General features: G+C 40.7%; 1 protein-coding gene across 1 annotated transcript in view; it reads left to right on the forward strand.

Annotated features, from left to right (window-relative positions):
* Nucleotides 1-19,193, forward strand: part of RUS5 (root UVB sensitive protein (Protein of unknown function, DUF647)) — a 236,285-nt gene that overhangs the window by 133,753 nt on the left and 83,339 nt on the right. Inside the window, exon 8 of the mRNA XM_089443645.1 lies at nucleotides 9,928-10,017. Coding sequence (XP_089299771.1) covers nucleotides 9,928-10,017 — 90 coding nt within the window. The remainder of the gene's footprint in view (nucleotides 1-9,927; nucleotides 10,018-19,193) is intronic.

Genomic DNA, 19,193 nt, shown 5'->3' on the forward strand with positions numbered 1-19,193 from the left:
TACACACCTTTTTTCACTTTGTAGGAGCTCGATATTGAATCTGATGTATCTCTGTACTTTCCAATCATCTAGTTCTGAAATTGTGACCTGTAGTAGCTCTCTGTGTCCTCTTTCCAATGCCACAAGTCTGACCCAAATTGGATTCTCCAAGGAAGAGTTATGCGAAATCTCCCACAGTGACTTGATTATAGACTAGTTCAGTAGAGCTAACTTGTACGACGTGCCACGAGTCACTGTTTCGACCTTTGGATCTAAAAAACACCCACAAGAAACTACAGTCCGTCCTCTTTCTGTACCTTTTTACGAAATTTCAATCCGATCCTCAGAGAGAAAGTTATGACGATTTTCCCCAGGTCACCTGTTTTGAATGTAATTCAGGAGTCTGCAAAAAGACCAACTTCCTCAGATCATATCTCCGAAAATATCACGCGAAAAGCTCTGAAATTCGGACCCAAGGTTCAGCGCCAATTCTTCTCAAATGGGTTTTTTTTGCGACTTCTGAAACGTCACAGAAAAAAAGTTATAGCGAAAATGCCACGATGACCTGTTTGGAGCAGCGAAACCCTAGAATCCAAAGCTCTGATACCAAATGTTATGAAACCAGCTCAAGAAAAGATAGAAAAGATAGATCAACGCCTTAGAATTCAGCCTCTTCGAGGGGGCAACCTCCTTTACATTACATAAATGAACAATTCTTGGATGATACAAATGACAAAACCTCCTTTCTATATATAGGAGTCTAAGGAGTCACAATATAATCCAGCCGACCTAACAATAATAATATAAAGCCACAAAAATAACAATAGAGGGATTCTATGGGGCACAGAAATAATAATATGGGGGTAATAGGGGCACAACAATATAAATAAGGGGTATAACTACAATAGTAATGGGGTAATCACTAGTATTATAGGGACCCAACAAGGAGACTTGGTCTACCTATGATTACAGCCATACCGACAGTCGTCACTGAAGCAGAAGGGGGCTGAAAAGCTCAAGCCTTGCTTTTATGGGCCATACAGGGTGATACGCAGGATTGGACAGGTAGCATATAAGTTGGAACTACCCCGAGGCAGCAAGATTCATAATCTTTTTCACGTATCATGCCTGAAGAAGGCGTTGGGACAACATGTGACAGTGACAGATGAGCTACCACCCACAGATGATGAGGGGCATTTGGTGTTGCAGCCAGAGGCTATTATTGATACCAGGGAGAGGCAGCTATGGAGCAGGACGGTCCGGGAATTCTTGGTGAGGTGGAAGAATTTACCAGATGAGGATGCCACTTGGGAGAGTGAGAAAATTTTGCAGCAGCTGTCACTTCAGTTGTTTGAGGACAAGCAAGATTTTGCTGGGGGAGCCATGGCTAATTAGGAATATTCGATTTTGCTCAATTTTGCCTTATATAGTTATTTGTAAATAAAAAGGTGAGGAAAAGGGGACTTAACTCACTTTTAGACTAAAAAGTCACTTCTTAGTAGCACAACGTTGTGACTTAAAGGGAAGCCGAGGGGGCCAAAGGACCACGCAGAGATGGGGCCCACGTAGACACTTGGAGGGAATGCACAAATGGAAAGGGAACACGTGGCAAGAGGGGATTACGTTGGAGGAGGTGAGCCTTGGGATTGGGAGAGGCCAATGCTATAAAGGAGAGAGGAGCCCCCTCATTTTGGCATTCGAGTATGAGCATTTGAAATAGTCACTTCGACTTGGAGCACGCTGGTTGTTTAGCCTGTCTGCAGCACTGTTTAGTGCACTGAGTGTCTCTGTTCGGAGATCTCACCCTTAGCCTCGGGGGACTTCGAGTGCCTACTCGGGCAAGGTATTTTCAATAGTCTTTTTGCAGTAGTTTTGATCTTTGGCATTGAGGTGGAACTGAGCATTGGGAGACTGCGCAGTCTTGAGAGAGAGGGACGCAGTTCTTCTAGGAATAGTTCTGGGTTGAGGATTTGTGGAGGAGTTGAGCTGGGATATTGAGCAAGGGATCAACTCTTGCATATTGGAGGGGTTTGGCAGAGTTTCAGGCAGTATTTTGGAGGATTCTACTCAGTGGCAGCGCAGGGCCTTGAGGGATTGCGTGATTCCCCAAGGGGGCGATTTTCGGGGGTCGGCCATTTCAGAAAAGCTTTCTGGGTTTTTCTAGGTTTTCTAAGTAGGGGCGGATTCCAGAGTTTCAGCATTTTCTGAGGAGGGGAATAGCGCCAAATCCTCATTTGATTTCCAGAAATAGCAGTAGCACGGCAATTTCCCAGTGGCATCCACACAGAGGTCATTCCTTTGTTATTCTGAGTGTATTTCTTCACTTGCCTGGTGCAAGTCGAGGTGCCATCCTTCTGATCACCTCCTGTACTCATTCCATTACTCAGTATAATAAAATGGCTTAGCATTTCTCTCTGTATTTCCTGAGTATTTGCTTATGTTTCATGCTTATATTATTATATGTTACACCACTGTTATTTTTATCATTTTGAGTTTCCCGGTTATTATATTATTTGTGCATATTTGGTTGGAGTTTACTGGGGAAAATCTCTGAAACGGGATATTACACATGCTTTATCTTGTAGAGCCATCTAGAAGTAACAAATTGAGCGGGTCAAACAAATTGTTGGAGGCGGTTTTTACTTCTAGGAAGTGATTTCCAAAGGCTAAGTGAATTTCTCGGAGGCACTAGTGCGCATTTCCAATTAGTAGTGTGAATTGCTAGGAGGAGTGCGAGTAACCTGGTAAGGGTGAATTATTTTTGTAGATGAAACTTGTGTTTGTAGAATATTTTGTTAGTGGAGAAAACTGTATGTCGTAGCTTTGCCAGTATGAAGCAAACAATTGTACTCTGAAATTGTTGAAGATTAATAATAATAAAACCCTCATCTGCTGAACTGGTTTTCCCAAATTGGGTTTTTTCCAGGGACTATTGTCTAAAAATCTTGGTGTCCAAAATTTTGTGTGCACATTATTTTCTTAGTTGCTAAATTTTTATTTCTGAAGATTGCAATAGTGAATTAATCATTGTTTACCGTAATAATTTCGGAAGATAAATAAACTGCATAAGTTAGAAGATTAATTTCGGGTTGTTGCAATTAAGGAAATTGCACAAAGACATTGTGCCTCTTTACACTAGATTTGATGATTCTTTAGGATGACACACTTGGACCAAGTATGCTCCCAAGCTAGCCTTAACACCTTATGTGGGATGGCAACTGATTTAGGGTCTAGATGAGGATGGTCTCACCTTCAGAGGCTTGGGAGGGCTAGTACCACCTAGGTGTTGATTTTTTGTAGCATCGGATGTGCTTTAAGCCTAAAAAAATCCAAGGAGGCTAGGACACATGTATTCCAAAATACCCAGAAATCATTTTGGGAAATTCCACCAAGAGACAGTTTTATTAAAATAATTAATTATTTTTATTAGGTGCCTAAGTCTAAGCTTAAGAAATTAAAATGATTAAAGGGTATTAATGAAACTGGGTATGAATCTTCTAGAAGAAGATGAAAATCTAGTCAATATGATCTAAGCCATTGATTAGAATCTAATCTGGGCCGTTGATTACTCAACTAGAAGATTATAAGGACTTCGATGGGCATTTGGAAAAGATATTGGTGAGAGACCAGAGATTGATTTTCTTAAGAGAGCAGCGCAACAGTTGCCGAAGAAGGTGATTGAGGAAATTTCTTGCAGTGAGGGGCACAGATAATTTTCCGAATGACGTTTTCCTGATCCAGAGTGCAAGGTAGAGAGGGCAGAGAGTAGTCCAGAGAAGCAGCGCTGGGCCAGGTAGAGGCAGTGTAGAGTTACGTTGTGGCAGCGCAGAGCTTTAGAGGGAGTCTGTATTTCTGTGGGGGAACAGTTGGGATCTAGTGCTGGAAATGGGGTGTGAGACCGGGAGGCCAGAGGGCCAAAGTTTCCAGCAAGCAGAGGGTTGAGAGGAGGAGCATCGCAATCCCAGCCGCAGTGACGTGGCAATTGTGTGGGTGTGATGTAGTACTGCGCAGAGGTTCATCTCTAGCGCAGATCAGTGTTGGATTTCCCAGTGACAAGGTGAGATCATCTCACTATTTTTTCATCCAGTTAGATCTCTATATAGGATTGCCAGTTTGGGCATCGGAAAAATTGTACTTAGAAATTACTACATAATAGTACAAACCCTCAACTACTGCACCGCTTTTCCCACATTGGGCTTTTCTGGGGACATTTGTCCAAAAACAACGGTGTCACTTGTGTGTGCTATTTCTTTCTTGCTCAGTTCTTGTTTCCGCATATTATTTAAGTTGTGAAGGCTGCAATTGTCTTTATCTTGATGTTTACCATATAATACTGTAAATAACTTGATTCAGTAGGAGAAATATAATCAGTTGCTATAGTAGGGAATCGGGTAACCGATTTTTCACATGGTTTCAGAGCATAGGTGAAGCAAGAGAGAAGGCCAGAAGAGCCGAGCGTTGAAGAGAAGGAGGGAGATCGAAGTGCTATGTAAGCAGTAGATCGAATCCCTAGAGGGATTGCGCAGTCTAGGCTAAGAGGGCAAGGTTCTCAAAGAAGATCTCTCTTTGGGTGAGTTGACAAAGAGGTAAGATTTCGAGATCGAGATTTTTCAGTGGCAGAGGGAGTAGCGCAATAGAAGCTTCAATGCACAACAATCTTCAGGTGAGACGTAGTTTTCTGCAGTAGTTGCTGGGGCAAAAAAACGTCAGAAGAAGGAAGGGGACACCTTTTGAGGGAATTTCTTCCTTAGTGAATTCTGAGCCAAGGAATTCTATTTATCAGTTGCTGAGCAACAATAGCAAGGAGCAGATCTACTAACTCTAACAGGGAGTGCGTAGGCTAGCCTAGCAGCTGTGTAGAGGAGAGAGGAGGTAGTTTGACATTTTGTTTGCAAAGATGGAAGCTAATGGGCTGAGAGATCAAGATCGGTTGGATGGAGCATCCGACTATGTGATCTGGAAGGCTAGGATCTCTTGCCTTCTGGATGAGCATAATCTCAAAGCCGCTGTCGATAGTGGTAGCTGAACCTACAGATGCAGATCCACTCAAGAAGTACAAGGCTGAAATGGTGAAGGCCAAGCGTTGATCCTCGATGGAGTAAGGGATCATGTTGTATGTCACATTGTTGGCAAAGGGGCTGCCAAGGAGACGTGGGATGCCTTGGCTACGTTGTATCAGGGATCTTTCAAGTAGCGAAAGATGTACTTGGAGGAGAAAATGAGATCCACGAGGATGCAGAAGGGAGAATGCATTGATCCGTTCCTATTGAAGCTTCAGGAGGTTCAAGACTTGTTGGCAACCGTAGGATCAACGCCTCAACCCACTGAGATGGTGAGGTTGGCCCTGAATTCAGTCTCAGAAGAATGATAAGTGTTTGTCCAGAGTACCCTGGGTAGAGAGAGATTGCCGGATTGGAAAGGGATGTGGTCTGCTCTTCAACAAGAAGAGATGAGGCGAGACTTAGTCAAGTGCAAACTTGATAGCAACAGTAGTAGTGGGACCAAGCCTAAGGAGGAGGAAGAGAATCTAGCCCTTGCATCAAAGGGGCAGCAAGAGCAGCGGAGGTGGAAGAAGGACGTCTCAAAGATCAAATGTTTCCTGTGTGGTGAATTTGGTCACTACGCTACACAGTGTCCTCTCAAGAAGAAGGACAAGGACGAGCAACATGATTCACAGGCTGCAACCGCTAAGATCGAGGAGGAAGAGTTTGCCATGATTTCCCAAATATCTCTAGGGGAGAGGTGGGGTGATCTGGTACTGTAGTTCGAAAGAACTGCAGATGGGCAAAGTCCTTGAGGAGTCCACCTCTTGGATCAATACCTTGCTACGGGAGCCCATATCAGAAGTATCAGGATGGACCAGTCTCAGTTGGTGCAGAGGAGTGCCAGAGAGACAGTTGCAGTGGCTAGGAGCGCCAGAGACTGAGCAACGCATAACAGAGTTGGCAGCAGTGCAGTTGGCACAGTGCAGAGTCAGCAACAATGTAGAGGCTTCAGAGGGTCAGCGCAGAGACTAGCAGCAGTCAGAACTCCAAAAACAGATGCATCATGCTGAACACCTATTCAATATTTTGAATGCTTTTCCGTTACTGTTGCAGCAGCAGTAGTAGTTGGAGAGGGTTGCAGTGCAGATGCAACATTGGCAGTGGCAGGACTAGTGGTAGCACAGATGCAACATTTGTGCAGTAGTTGGTGGGTAGAGATGTTAGACATCAGCATCGCAGAGGAAGATGTTACAGAGTCAGGGTGATGCTTTAGCAGGTTGCATTACTAGAGCACATTCCTGGCTAAGAGGTAGTGTTGATTTCTGGTAGCATCAGATGTGCTCTAAGCCTCAAAATTTGTAGGGAGGCTAGGACACATGTATTCCAGAATACCCTAAAATCGTTTTGAGAAATTCCACCCGGAGAAAATTTTATTGAAATAATTAATTATTTTTAATAGATGCATAAGTCTAAACTTAGGAAATTAAAATAATTTAAGGGTATTAATGGCACTAGTTGTGAATCTTCTAGAAGAAGACGGAGATCAAGTCAATATGATCTGAGCCATTGATTAGAATCTAATCTGGACCGTTAATTCCTCAACTGGAAGATTATAAAGACTTCGATGGCCATTTGGAAAACACATCGGGTGAGAGATCATAGATCGATTTTCTCAAGAGAGCAGCGCAGTAGTTGCTGGAGAAGGTGATCGAGGAGATTTCTTGTAGTGAGGGGCAGGGATAATTTTTTGGAGGAAGTTTTCTTGATCCAGAGAGTGCAAGGCAGAGAGTAGTCCAGAGAGGCAGCCCTGGGCCACGTAGAGACAGTGTAGAGCTACGCCGTGGCAGCGCAGAGCTTCAGAGGGAGTCCGTATTTCTACTGGGGAACAGTGGGGATCTAGTGCTGGAACCGAGGTGTGAGACTGGGAGGCTAGAGGGCCGAACTTTCTAGTAAGTAGAGGATCAAGAAGAGGAGCAGCGCAGTACCAACAACAGTGATGCAGTAACTATGTGGGTGTGACGCAGTACTGCGCAGAGGCTCATAACTAGCGCAGATCAATGTGGAATTTCCTAGTGACAAGGTGAGATCATCTCACTATTTTTTGTTCAGTTAGATCTCTGTATAGGATTTGCCAGTTTGGGCAGTTGAAGAATTATGCTCAGAAATTACTGCATAATAATACAAACCCTTAGCTGTTGCATCGGTTTTCCCACATTGGGTTTTTGCAAGGACATTTGTCCAAAAACAACGGTGTCACTTGTGTGTGCTATTTCATTCTTGCTCAGTTCTTGTTTCCGCATATTATTTAATTTGTGAACGTTGCAGTTGTATTTATTTCGATGTTTACTGTATAATACTATAAATAACTTGATTCAGCCGGAGAAATATAATTAGTTGCTGCAGTAGGGAAACAGGTAACCGATTTTTCATACTGGGAAGTCCTCAACATTGGAGTAGAGATAGACACTTTTGATAGTTGGAGATCCATAGGGACAACTTTGTGGTGCCCCAGTTGGATTTTGAGTTCGTAGGGAGCCATTGAGGTGGATTTGAGGGCCAACCCTCAAATCATGATTTTTACATGCTTCTACATCACATTGGGAACCTTCGAGCACTTGGTCATGCATATGGAGGTCATTTTTAGCATGATGTCAGCCCTAGAAGGCTAGCGGCTCACATGTGTGGGTTTATTTTGCACTCTTGATCAAAAGCTAGTGGGTTGGCTTGTAACCCAAGAGATTCTTGTGATTTAACTTGTTAGTAGGGGCTTTTATGCTAATATTAGGACTCATGATCCTCATATAAATAGAGGACAAGGTCTTTATTTTCAATCATCATAACTTGGAGTAATTTGGCTTCTCTTAAAGAATTTCGGTCCTCTTGTATCTTTTGAGAGATGTGATCTATGGAGCATTTTGTTTGTGGGAGCTATATTCTTGTCTTTGGAGAAGTTATCTTGGATCGATGAAAATATTGTACAAATATGTTATCTTGTAAGTGAGGACTGTTATTGAATAAATTTCTGATTTTATGTCTAATGTATGGAATGTATTGATGATCTAGGGTTTTTTCTATTGCACCATGGTCATTGAAGATAAATTGTATAGAAGCTAGGTATCATCATTGCATGCATTACTCATGTATAATATGTGAATGACAATCCCCTTGGTGAATCTTTAAATTAGCTCTCCCAAGTGAATATTGATCCCTCACAAAGGTAATAGTTAGGGTTTTGTTGCTAAGGCATCAAAATATCCTTACTCATTTGCAAGGATTAGCAAATCTTAAGTCTCCATGGGCTCCATCAACCCAACGACTAGGCATTGGTCTTGTCTAGTTGGTGACGAACTCAAATTTTAACCACAAATTGAATTTCGTCTTCTCTTTTCTTAAATTCGGCCCTCTCAAGGATAAGCGATTCAATTAGGGCTTGTAGCGAAATTGCTTGGGAGAGGAATTGCTTGGTGTGGAAGGATTCAACAACAAGGATTTATCAAGTTTCCGCAAAATCAACCTCCTTGTTGGGCAATTATTCTATTTTTCTCCATAATTTCTCTTGCTAGTTATTTGCACTAGGAGAAACCCTAGTTTGTCTAAGCTTCAACTTGAGGGCTTCTTGAAGGTTTTATGTGCCATTGTCTTGCTAGAATACATTGTTGGAAACCTTTTCTTGGTACCTTGAGTTTGGGTCATTCCATTCCACGATATTACTCAAACCCTAGGTCTAGCGTTCCCTATTTTGGCCTCTCTAAGGAATGAAAATTGCCTCTTCATTGCTTGAGCCTTTTACCTACGTTGTGTCATCCGTTAGAAGCCATTTGTGTCACCTTACACCTATACGCCTAGAATATCTCTTAGGTGATTTATATATGCCGAGACTCCTATTGGTGAAAATCCATAGAGAGCAGGGTGTAGTAGCCGTGGTGACAGTGGGCTACCACCTTATTGTTGTCACTTGGTCTGGTGATTGCCTTGTTGGGTATTCCTCCACAAGGCCTGCTAGATTTTGCAGCAACAAAGCTTTAAGGGAGTGTAATGGAGAATATGTGTGTTGGATCCCTATCATGTAAAGATTGTATCTCTGATAAGAATTAACGAAATATCTGTTTAGATTTGGCTTCTATGATCATTCTGTGTCATGTTGATTGCAATCTTTAGCATATTATCATAATATTTAGTAGATCTTGAATGAATCTTGATGTGGATGGTTAGACATGACTGTAATGTTTCCATGTTAGAATATTTCATCTTTTGCATAGGATCCTGATTAGAAGGTTTAGCAATTGCTAAAGATGTCTCGGGTGAGACCTTCTCTAGTCCCTAGGGATTGAAAGTGCCAATGCTTGCAGGGTACTTGTTCGCTAAGGAGTCCAAACCCTGGATCTGAACTCCACGCGAATGCCTACTACTAAGCTGACCTAACCATAACTATTATACTGATAATGAATAAGTGTTGGGGCCTTAACATGGAATCATCTAATGCTATTTTCGATATTCTGAGCACCTTCAAGGTAAGGTCAGTCTGGAGATTTTCGTTCTTTGGAACATTGACAAATGAATTTTTTATTGCATATTCCCTTATTAGCATGCTTAAATAGACCCATACAATTGCCTTTGTTCAATGAATACTATACTGGCAGGTACTTGGGCTTAGGAGTTGAGACAAAGTTCTGCTAACTAGAATATGCATATGCCTCAGCTGGTTGCTCACTCTCAATCCTTGGTTTTCTTTAATTTTTCTGAAATGTCCTTTATCTTCTGTATTGTGTATAAACTATGTTAGCTACTCCAATGATCCTGTAGAAGGCAATTGGTTCACTTCATAATTACTAAAAGGTACAGTCTATTTTTTGAGAATGGTACCAAAGATTATTAAATGACTATATAGTATAAACTATAGTAATATCTTATTGTGCACTTGGATGGCTTATATAACTATGTTGCATGGCCCTATTTGAAGCAGGCAATAGCAAGAGGATTAAAGGACCCTTCATTCCGTGTGATTCAAAACCACTTTGCAGTCTCTGGAAACTTGGGAGATGTTGCAGCAAAGGTCTATTCTGGCTTTAAATTTATAAGAATAAAACTGCTTGATAAATTCATTTTTTTGATAATATTCTTTGACAATAATAACATCGAAGGTATAAACAATACACACATGGTCGCTCTCCATGCATATTTCTTGCTAATATAAACAAAGGAATTTATGACAGTTAAATCAAAATCTTTTCTCATGGAAACAGTAGTCTTGTTTCCGACGCAAGATTCATTTCATTGGGAATCAATGTATGGCTTCTTGCTTACAGCTACCTCAAAAAGGCCAATTAGATGTTTAGCTTCAGATTTTTGGGGCTTTAAGCAAATAGATTCAATTCATGAGCAATAAATGCAACCATATCTCCTCCAGATGAGTCAATGACAGAATCTCAGGACAATATTCTGGTTTACATGTCTTACACAATGGAAATATAGGCAATATAAAGTTTTGCTTAAATTGTGACGTTTTCAGCTGAGCTCATTGAGCTTCATTCTCATTTCTTTTGTATTCAAGAACATTCCAACTGAAATTTTGATGCCATCCTTTCAAATCAAGAAGTTGTACTTCCTTTTCAACTCCCAATGGAATGCCTTCACTAAATAATACTAAATGTCTGCACATGATTGAAAAAAGTAGTAAGGCTTTCCAAGTTTGTAATTGCTAAATCAGGCTTGTGTGTTTCTGCAGAAGGATCTTCCACATTCCATCAACGGAAAGTAGCAGTGCCTTACAAGAGATATAGACTTCAAGACTGTCAAAGAAATGAGGTTTCTTCAATTAGCCCCAGGGCATACTTCAAAGGGTGTATGTTGAAATTTGGTAGCTAGGAAGGTATTTCCGAGTGGAAAATCCCTGGGGGTTTTGTGGTTTTGAGTTTTGGGTTCTGGACCCAAATGAGTGGGATTGGAACCCAAGGAAAAACATTTATAATTCCAATTTAATTATAAGTTGGCTAAAATGTCAAGTTAGCTCAGGTCAGCCAACAAGGCCAAGGGACACACTGCTTGGGGCTTCACACCCCTTGGACAAGTATAAATAAGGCCAAAGGAGAGGCTAGTTGACAAGTAGTGACATTCTTCTTGTGTGTAAGGAGGCTAAAGGACCTATTCACAGACAACAACCCTTGGAGAAGACTATAGCCACAACAGTAGCAAGAAGAGGAGTATCTTCTTTTTGAGGCTGAGTAGGGCTGTTTGGACAGCTAGAGGACAGGCCACAGCTTCCAGGAGGAGGCCGCAAAAGAAAAAACTTTGGTTTGAGGGTTGGAAGAGGGCCATGAGTTGCAGGTCTGTGCAATGGCAGCAGAGGAGTTTGAGTGCAGGAAGTGGAAGCTGTTGCCTGGCAGGCATGCTGTAAGTGATCTGCAGTAAGGAAAATAGAAGGCCAACGAGCTGCTGAGCCTGTTCTAGGACTGTTGTAGGTTACAAAAGCAGACCCCAGCCAGGAGGGCTGAGTCAAGGCCCAAGGGGTGTGTAAGGTTACAACAGTGAAGAATAAGGGATACAGGAGGTTTGGAAGAAGGCTGTGTTGAAGTTTCTAAGTCTACCAGTTAGAAACCCTCCATGCACTTTACTGATTTATTCCTACCTACTTGTTCCGTTACTTAACAAGTTATTTACAATGTAAAGACTGAAAATAAACACTAGTGCATGCTCAACATATTACAAATCAACAACTGAAGGAAACAAAAACAATCACACCAAATGACACCATTATTTTTGGACCAATGTCCCTGGAAAAACCCAATGCGGGAAAACCGGTGCAATTATCTGAGGGTTTTCCTATTAAGCAATTTCAGAGTACAATTTGGGTGCCAAATTTGGCTTACCCAACAGAGAATTTCCTTGGTAGTAGTACCTCTCAGTCTGAGACAAATGTCTCGGTTGAAACACCAGATAAACCTTCCGGCAGCTCCTCAGCTCCAATCTGCCCCAGAAACCCCAACATTTGCCTTTCTGGATTGCATCAGCTTCTCTTTGCCCAATGCTGGCCCTGTGTCACCTTGAATGGGCCTGTGTCAGCCTCAGGAGGCCCTACGTCAGCCTTCTGGCCCTCTGCATCAGCAACGCTGGCCTCTCTGAAGCACTGCACAACTCTTGGTTGCCTCTGTGTGGCCCTGCATGAGCTTTGGCTGCTATTGCGTCACTCTCTCTTGCTCCTGTGTTGCTCTCCCGGCACTATCTTTGCCTCTCTGTACTCAATGCCCCTCAGCTGCAACTCCGATTACTGATTCTATCTCTCTTAGCAAACCTTGCTCTAAAGAATAGAATGACTGATCACTCTGGTGTGTTCTCCAAGTGACCTTCAAGCCTCCTCTTATACTTTTCCTGTTGACATATCAACGACTGAGATTAAGTCCCTAATCAACAGCTAATATTAGATCTTGCTTGATCCATGTCTTTTGGACCACTCTAACACATATTCATATTAATACACATTAATATTTTATTTTCCCTAAGTTTAGAATTAGGGACTCCATTAAAAATATTAATTATTTTAATATCTCCTAATTTGTTTAGAATTTGCCCAAACCCTTTCTGGGTATTGGAGATCTCATGTGCCCCAACCTCTCCACCAAATTTCATGGCTAGAGCACATCCGATGCTACCCCAAATCAACAGGCTGAAGCTTAGCAGGGCATGCCAGGGGGGCTGCCAAGTCATGAGGAAGCTAAAGAAGAAGGAGAAGGGCAATTGAAAGGAGATAGCTAGTGGAAGTGAAGGGACAACAAGTTTTCCAGTTGGGTAGAGAACTTGTTGAGTGATCTGTTAGCCTAAAGGGAGTCAATTGGACAATTTGATGAAGGAAAGAAGTGCCCAATGATCTACAACAGGTAGTTGAAAGTGTTGGTGGGAATGGAAAACCACTTGTCCAAGTAGATGAGCGTTGGAAGGACTCAGCCCCAGCCCAGGTACATTGTATAATTACTTTGTATTGTATTTTGACATTGTATAGGGATTGTAAATGGCCACTTTCCCTAGCACAGGGGCCTTGAAGATTTTCTTATTGAAGGACTACTAAGTGTTAGTTTTTGTAGCTTGGACAAGTGTTCTAGTTTCAGGTGGTATCTATGAGGCTAGAAACACAGATGGATTAATTATCTCCAATACCCTGAAAAAGTTTCTAAGGAAAATTGTCTTAATGAGATTTAATTAGCTAGTTTAATTATTTTCCTAAGTCTAACATATGAAAAGTGGTTAATTAATCGAGATTAATTGAGACAAACCAATTTTTCTCTAGTGGCTTCTAGAAAAGTGATTTGAGGAAGTCAAATTGATCTTAGCCATTGATTAGAGATAGATCATGGTTGTTGATTGCTCAATGAGAGATTATAAGAGGAGATTGGTGGGGCCTTCTGGAGATCATTCAAACAAGCAGATTTACGGTAATAGCGAGGGCATAGTGATAACATGGAGAACACTAACAACGGGGTTTCAGTAGGAGAAATTGAGAGAATTTTCAGAGAAATTCTTCACAGAGATCCCAGTTTTCGAAAAGGAGGCCAAATTATTCTGCAAGAGGGAGGTCGAATTAGCCAGTGCGAATTGCCAATTTATCCACTGTGAGTATCTAAAGGCTCATTTTTATTGCCAGTTGCCAGATCGATTTCTTGGAGGCAATGCGATTGGGTTTCTGGAGTTGCTGGAGGCAGAGAAATTCACTGGATTGATTTTCCAAAGGCAGTGCGAGCTTTAGGAAGAGTTAGTGCACATTTCCAGCGGGAAATGCAAGTTCACAAAGGGTGAGTTGCAGAGAGGGTTGAGTTTGTTTGCAGAGAATTTTCTAGTCAAATTTGGCCAGTAGAGGTGAAGGAAAATAATTGTCGGAGCTTTGCTTGTAAGAGGCAAGCAATTTATGACATATTTAATCCTTGATTTGCTGAAGAATAATAAAACTATCATTTGCAGAACTGGTTTTCCCCACGCTAGGGTTTTGCTAGGGAAAATTTGTCCAAAAATATTGATGTCTATTATTTTTCGTGTGATATTTTCTCAGTTCTTGTGATTTAATTTTGGTGAAGTTGCAGTAGTTTTTAATTCATTATTTGTTGTATATAATTTACATAAGATAAATAATCTCTTAATGATAGGTGAATAATAACCAAATTAACTGCAACAATTTTAAAATTTCACATGGTATCAAAGGAGATATGAGAACAAAAAAGGCTCAACATAAGCACAAGAAGATAAAATCAAGGGTTTATAAAACCCATTTTGACTTCTTTAGATTTATTTGGGTTTTGCTTTATTTTTCGAGGTTCTTCAGAAATGGCTTCAACAAGATTAAGTGATCAAGACAGATTGGATGGAGCTTCTAACTTTGGTGTCTGGAAAGCCAAAATTTGTTTTTTGCTCCAAGTACATCTTCCGCTGCTCGAAAGATCCCTGTTATAGTGTCGACAAGGCATCCCACATCTTCTTGGCAATGTCTCTGCCAGGGATGTGACAGAGTACATGATACTTCACTCCGTCGAGGTTCATTCTCTTGGTCTTTTCCATTTCTCCCTTGTACTTCGTGAGCGGATTTGGATCCGCAGGCTTAGCTACTTTGCTGTCGATGTAGATCTTGAGAAAATGCTCATCCCGAAGGTATGGCATCCTTGCCCTCCAGATCACATAGTTGGATGCACCATCCAACCGATCCTGATCTCTCAATCCACTAGCTGCCATCTCTGCCAATCAAAAAAAGTCGAATGACCTCCTCTCTCTTGCTGTTGCTCAGCAAATGAGAATTCAAATTCCCTGGCTAGGAATTCTCTGAGGAAGAAATTCCCTCAAGTGTCTCTTCTTCCCTCTGACGTCTTTCTGCTCGGCCACTGCCTGCAGAAAATTGCGTCACACTAGAAACCCCTCTTTGCTGAAGCTACTGCTGCGCTGCTCCTTCTGCCGCTGACAGATTTCGATCTGGAAATCCTACCTCTCTGTTGATTCACTCAGAGAGAGATTTACCATGAAAATATTACCCCCTTGACTTGAACTGCGCAGTCCCTTTTGGGATTCAATTTGTTGCCTCTGTAGGAGTTTCGAATTCCCTTCTTCCTTTAGCGCTGGGCTCTTTCAGCACTGCTCTCTTGTTTCACTTGCAACTCCGATACCATGTGAAAATTTGGCTGCCCAAATTTCTACTGCAGCAACTGATTATGTTTCTTCTATTTGTTAATTATTGAACAAAATTATTTACTATTTCCTATAGTAAACACTGAAACTAATACACTACAACCTTCATCATTTAAATAAAATGCAGAAACAAGAAAGAAATAAAACACATCTACACAGTTATTTTTGGACAAATGTCCCTAGAAAACCCAGTGTGGGAAAACCAGTGCAACAGTTGAGGGTTTTATTATTATGCAGTAGTAATTCTGAATACAATATTTGGATGCCCTATTGGCTATCCAATACAGAGAATATCACTAACAGAGAGATGAGTGAGATTACCTCACACTATCACTGGAAATCCTGGTTGATCTAACCACTGAATGACTGCCCTTGGCTGCCTCTATGCAGTTACTACGTTACCCCAACATCACACTGTCTGGGGTCTGCGTCACTCCCCCTGACTGATCGATTTGCCTCTGAGATTATGACTTCTGCTCTCCCAGTTTTACACCTCGGCTTCTAGCTATAGAAATCGATCCCTCTAGAAAATTTCATATCTCCTCAAGGCTCTATGTTGCCTCTGTGTGGCCCTGCGTCAGCCTCTTCTAGCTCTGCGCTGCCTCTCCCAAATCTCTCTCTGCCTCCTTTGTTGAGTATTCCCGGATCAGGAGAAATCTCCAACCGGAACTATCCTTGCCCCTCACTGCAAAATCTCACTTTGAATTTCTCACCGACAGCTGCTCTGCTTCAGAAATTCGATCTTCTGAACTCTACTCGATGTGTTCTCCAAGTGCCCATTGATGTCCTTCTTATAATCCTCCAGTTGAGAACCAATGACCCAGATTAGATTCTAATCAATGGCTCAGATCATTTGGACTCGATCTTCGTCTTCTTTTAGAAGTTTCACCCACAGTTTAGATTAATACCCATTAATTATTTTAATTTACTAAGTTTAGACTTAGGGACCCATTAAAAATAATTAATTATTTTAATAAAAATGTGTCCAGGTGGAATTTTCCAAAATGATTTCTAGGAATTGGAGAATGCATGTGTCTAAGCCTCCCAACAAATTTTGAGACTTAGAGCACATCCGATGCTACCAAAAATCAACAAAGGGTTTGTGTCATGGTCTTGGTACTCGTCAATTGAAGATTTAGAAGAAGAATTTTGAACGGGTTTTCCTCTCAAGAGGTGAGAGGTCTTGGGCCTAATTGACAAGCCTACATATTGTGTCACTTTTCTTTTATTGTGCATATTGGTAATTGTCTTGATGAAAAGAACACAATAATAATATAACGAAGAAAACATCATAAGCTAAGAAGTAAAAGTATATCACAAGCAATTATCAAGTAAAGAAATCTTTTAACTATCTATGCCATATCTATGCCCTAGATTTCTCAACATGGTATTGGAGCTTAGGTGCTAAAGTCAAGAAGGGGCATTCAAAGCAAGTAGACACATGAGTATCGAGCTTCAAAGAAGGATAAAAGCAAGTCAAAGAACACCAAGCAAGAAATCAAGATCTACCAAAACCCTAGATCGAAGGAAGATACTCTAGCAAGAGTCTTGAAATCATCTACAAGAAGGAAGCACGCAGAAAGACCGAAACTATAAGCACTCTAGAGATCACACATCACCAAAGAAGTGGAAGCTCTTCAAATATAAGGAAGGTTAGATCAAAAGGCAATCTTCTCTCTATTGAAGCAAGGATCTTACTTGAAAGGGATCATCTGAGGCAACAAGTTTGTAATCAAGTTGAAGATTCTATCTTCTCAAGTATCTTTTATTATAATCTAAGCTAGTAAAAAATTGATTTCATGTTTCAAGGAGAACCAAAAGTTGGTTGGGATATCAAACTTCCTTGTATAAACAAGAAGGATAGATATAGTCCTCGAAGTAAATGAAGTCATTGATCATGCCCATGGAAAGGTCACCAAGCCATCCGAAGAACAAGCATTATCTGGATACATGGAAAGGGATCTCAAGGCTCAAAAGATTCTTAAGGAGTCTATCAAATATCCTCTCATTTCCTTGTCGCTGAGTTGGAGACATCTAAAGAAATATATGATAAGCTGATAAAACTTTTCTCTAAGAACATGATAGAAAAGATCATATCACTTAGATCTGATCTATATAAATTGAAGGTGTCAAAGGATGAAGGGATATCGTCGTGTTTTTCAAAAGCATCTCAAATAAAAGGGCAATTGCAGGATCTAGGAAAGATGGTATCTAATAACGAAATAATCTCTATTATTCTAAATGCATTGACTGATGAGCAAGGTAACCTGATATCTACTAGTGAAGAGGAAACTATCCCATTCATCAGATTATGGTCTCTCTACAAGGCAGAAGAAGATAGGCTGAAGAAAGAAATTTATAAAAGTTCAGATAGAAGGGATCAATTGGTGACAAGAAGAAAAGGGAAATTTGGAAAGTTTGATCCTCCAAAGAAAAAGAAGAAGAACATGACTAAGAAAAGCTGCTATGGTTGTTAGAAACTTGGGCATTATAGAAGAGATTGTCCTAAATGCAAGAGGGACAAGGAAGAAGCCCATATTAAGGAAGTGAAAGAACCTGAGACAAAGAAGCTTAAGAAGGAAGAAGCAGAAAGATCTTTACTATGATTGAGATGATCTTTTTCACTAGAAGGTACTTTTCACTTATAATTTATAGATAGGAAGCAATGTAAATAAGATAAGATGCATCGGATTAGAAAGTAGCATCGTGATAGAAGCATTAGAAGTAAGAGCTCTTGACATGGGAAGGAGAAAGAATGTCTAGAATAAACACTATTGATTATAAACAATAAGGGCTCTTGGAAACCTCATTGATACCTCCAATAATAGAAAGAAGTAGAGGTCATCATCGAAGGGGATCATCGTAAGAAAACATATGCTGGGTGAGGATATGAAAGATCCTCTAAGTTTCTCTTATGGAATCCTCATCAAAGGATTCACCGGTCTAGAAAGAAAGCAAGAAGTTTCATTAGGAATTCCAACTCGTGGGATTCAAGAGATGATGGTATGATGACATATCAGGAAAGTAGTTCTAAAGGATACTGTTCTTTCATTCAAATGAAGCTACTACATGAAGTCTGGATGACCGAAGGAAAGATGAGGTATGTATGCCTACAAAGATTATTATGAAAGTCATGTTATATGGTTGCAGATAATATGGATCACTATTTCCATCTCAGGAAATATGATCATGAGAAGAAGGGATCTCCTACTCCGAAAGATTATAGAAAGGCATAAGTCACACTAGATAAAATCAACATAATATGTTCTCATATGAATCATGAGGAAAGATGACTACAATGAGCAACTCTGATTAGAAGATCCTAGGAATAAAGTGTGAAAATAAAGCAATAGATCGTGAAAGGATGCAACAAAGGTAGAAGGCATTCAACATCCAAAGTCCAATAAGATTTGACTAGAATATCTCCCGGAAAGATATGAACACTCTGATGGAAGTTGGAGAAAGATAGAGACCCTTGACAATGGATATCTGTGGGAGATGTGTCAATCTGCATGCATAATGCTGATACCTACAAAAAGATGTCATCATGAAAGACCATAACAAAGGTAATGTTTGATTTAAGTGTTCATTTGATTTTTGAACTAATATTCGGATGGGCTCATGTAGGACTGCCTAAGGGAAGATCTGTGGATGGCTTCCAAAAGGACCATATTGAAGGATGTAAGATCCTTCCGGAAAATATGGCATGAAGGAAAAATGACATAAAGCAAAGGCCAGATGAAAACTTTGATGGAGCACTTTCTGATGAGATGAGGACATGACTAACTCATGGATAAAAGTGATGGATGGTCTATTCCCTATAAAGGTGAACCGAAAGATGAAAACTCCTTGACAAAAGAAATTGATGACATTGAAGAAAAGAGGAGTTCTTCAGGCACCTGGTTGTTCCACATGAAGAGTTGTTGTAGGTCCCTAGTTAAGAGGGAGCCTGAAAATAAGTTTCTTACTTGGAAGAAACTTGAAAATTCCTAAGCCAAGAGGGAGCTAAGGTACATTCCTTTTTCGGTAGGAATGAGTACATTCCTTTATTGGAATATGTCCTCCCTATTTGAG

This window comes from Pinus tabuliformis, chromosome 9, assembly GCF_031772625.1.
Source record: "Pinus tabuliformis cultivar Carrire ecotype Pingquan chromosome 9, CPIR1, whole genome shotgun sequence".
Classification (NCBI taxonomy): Eukaryota; Viridiplantae; Streptophyta; class Pinopsida; order Pinales; family Pinaceae; genus Pinus; species Pinus tabuliformis.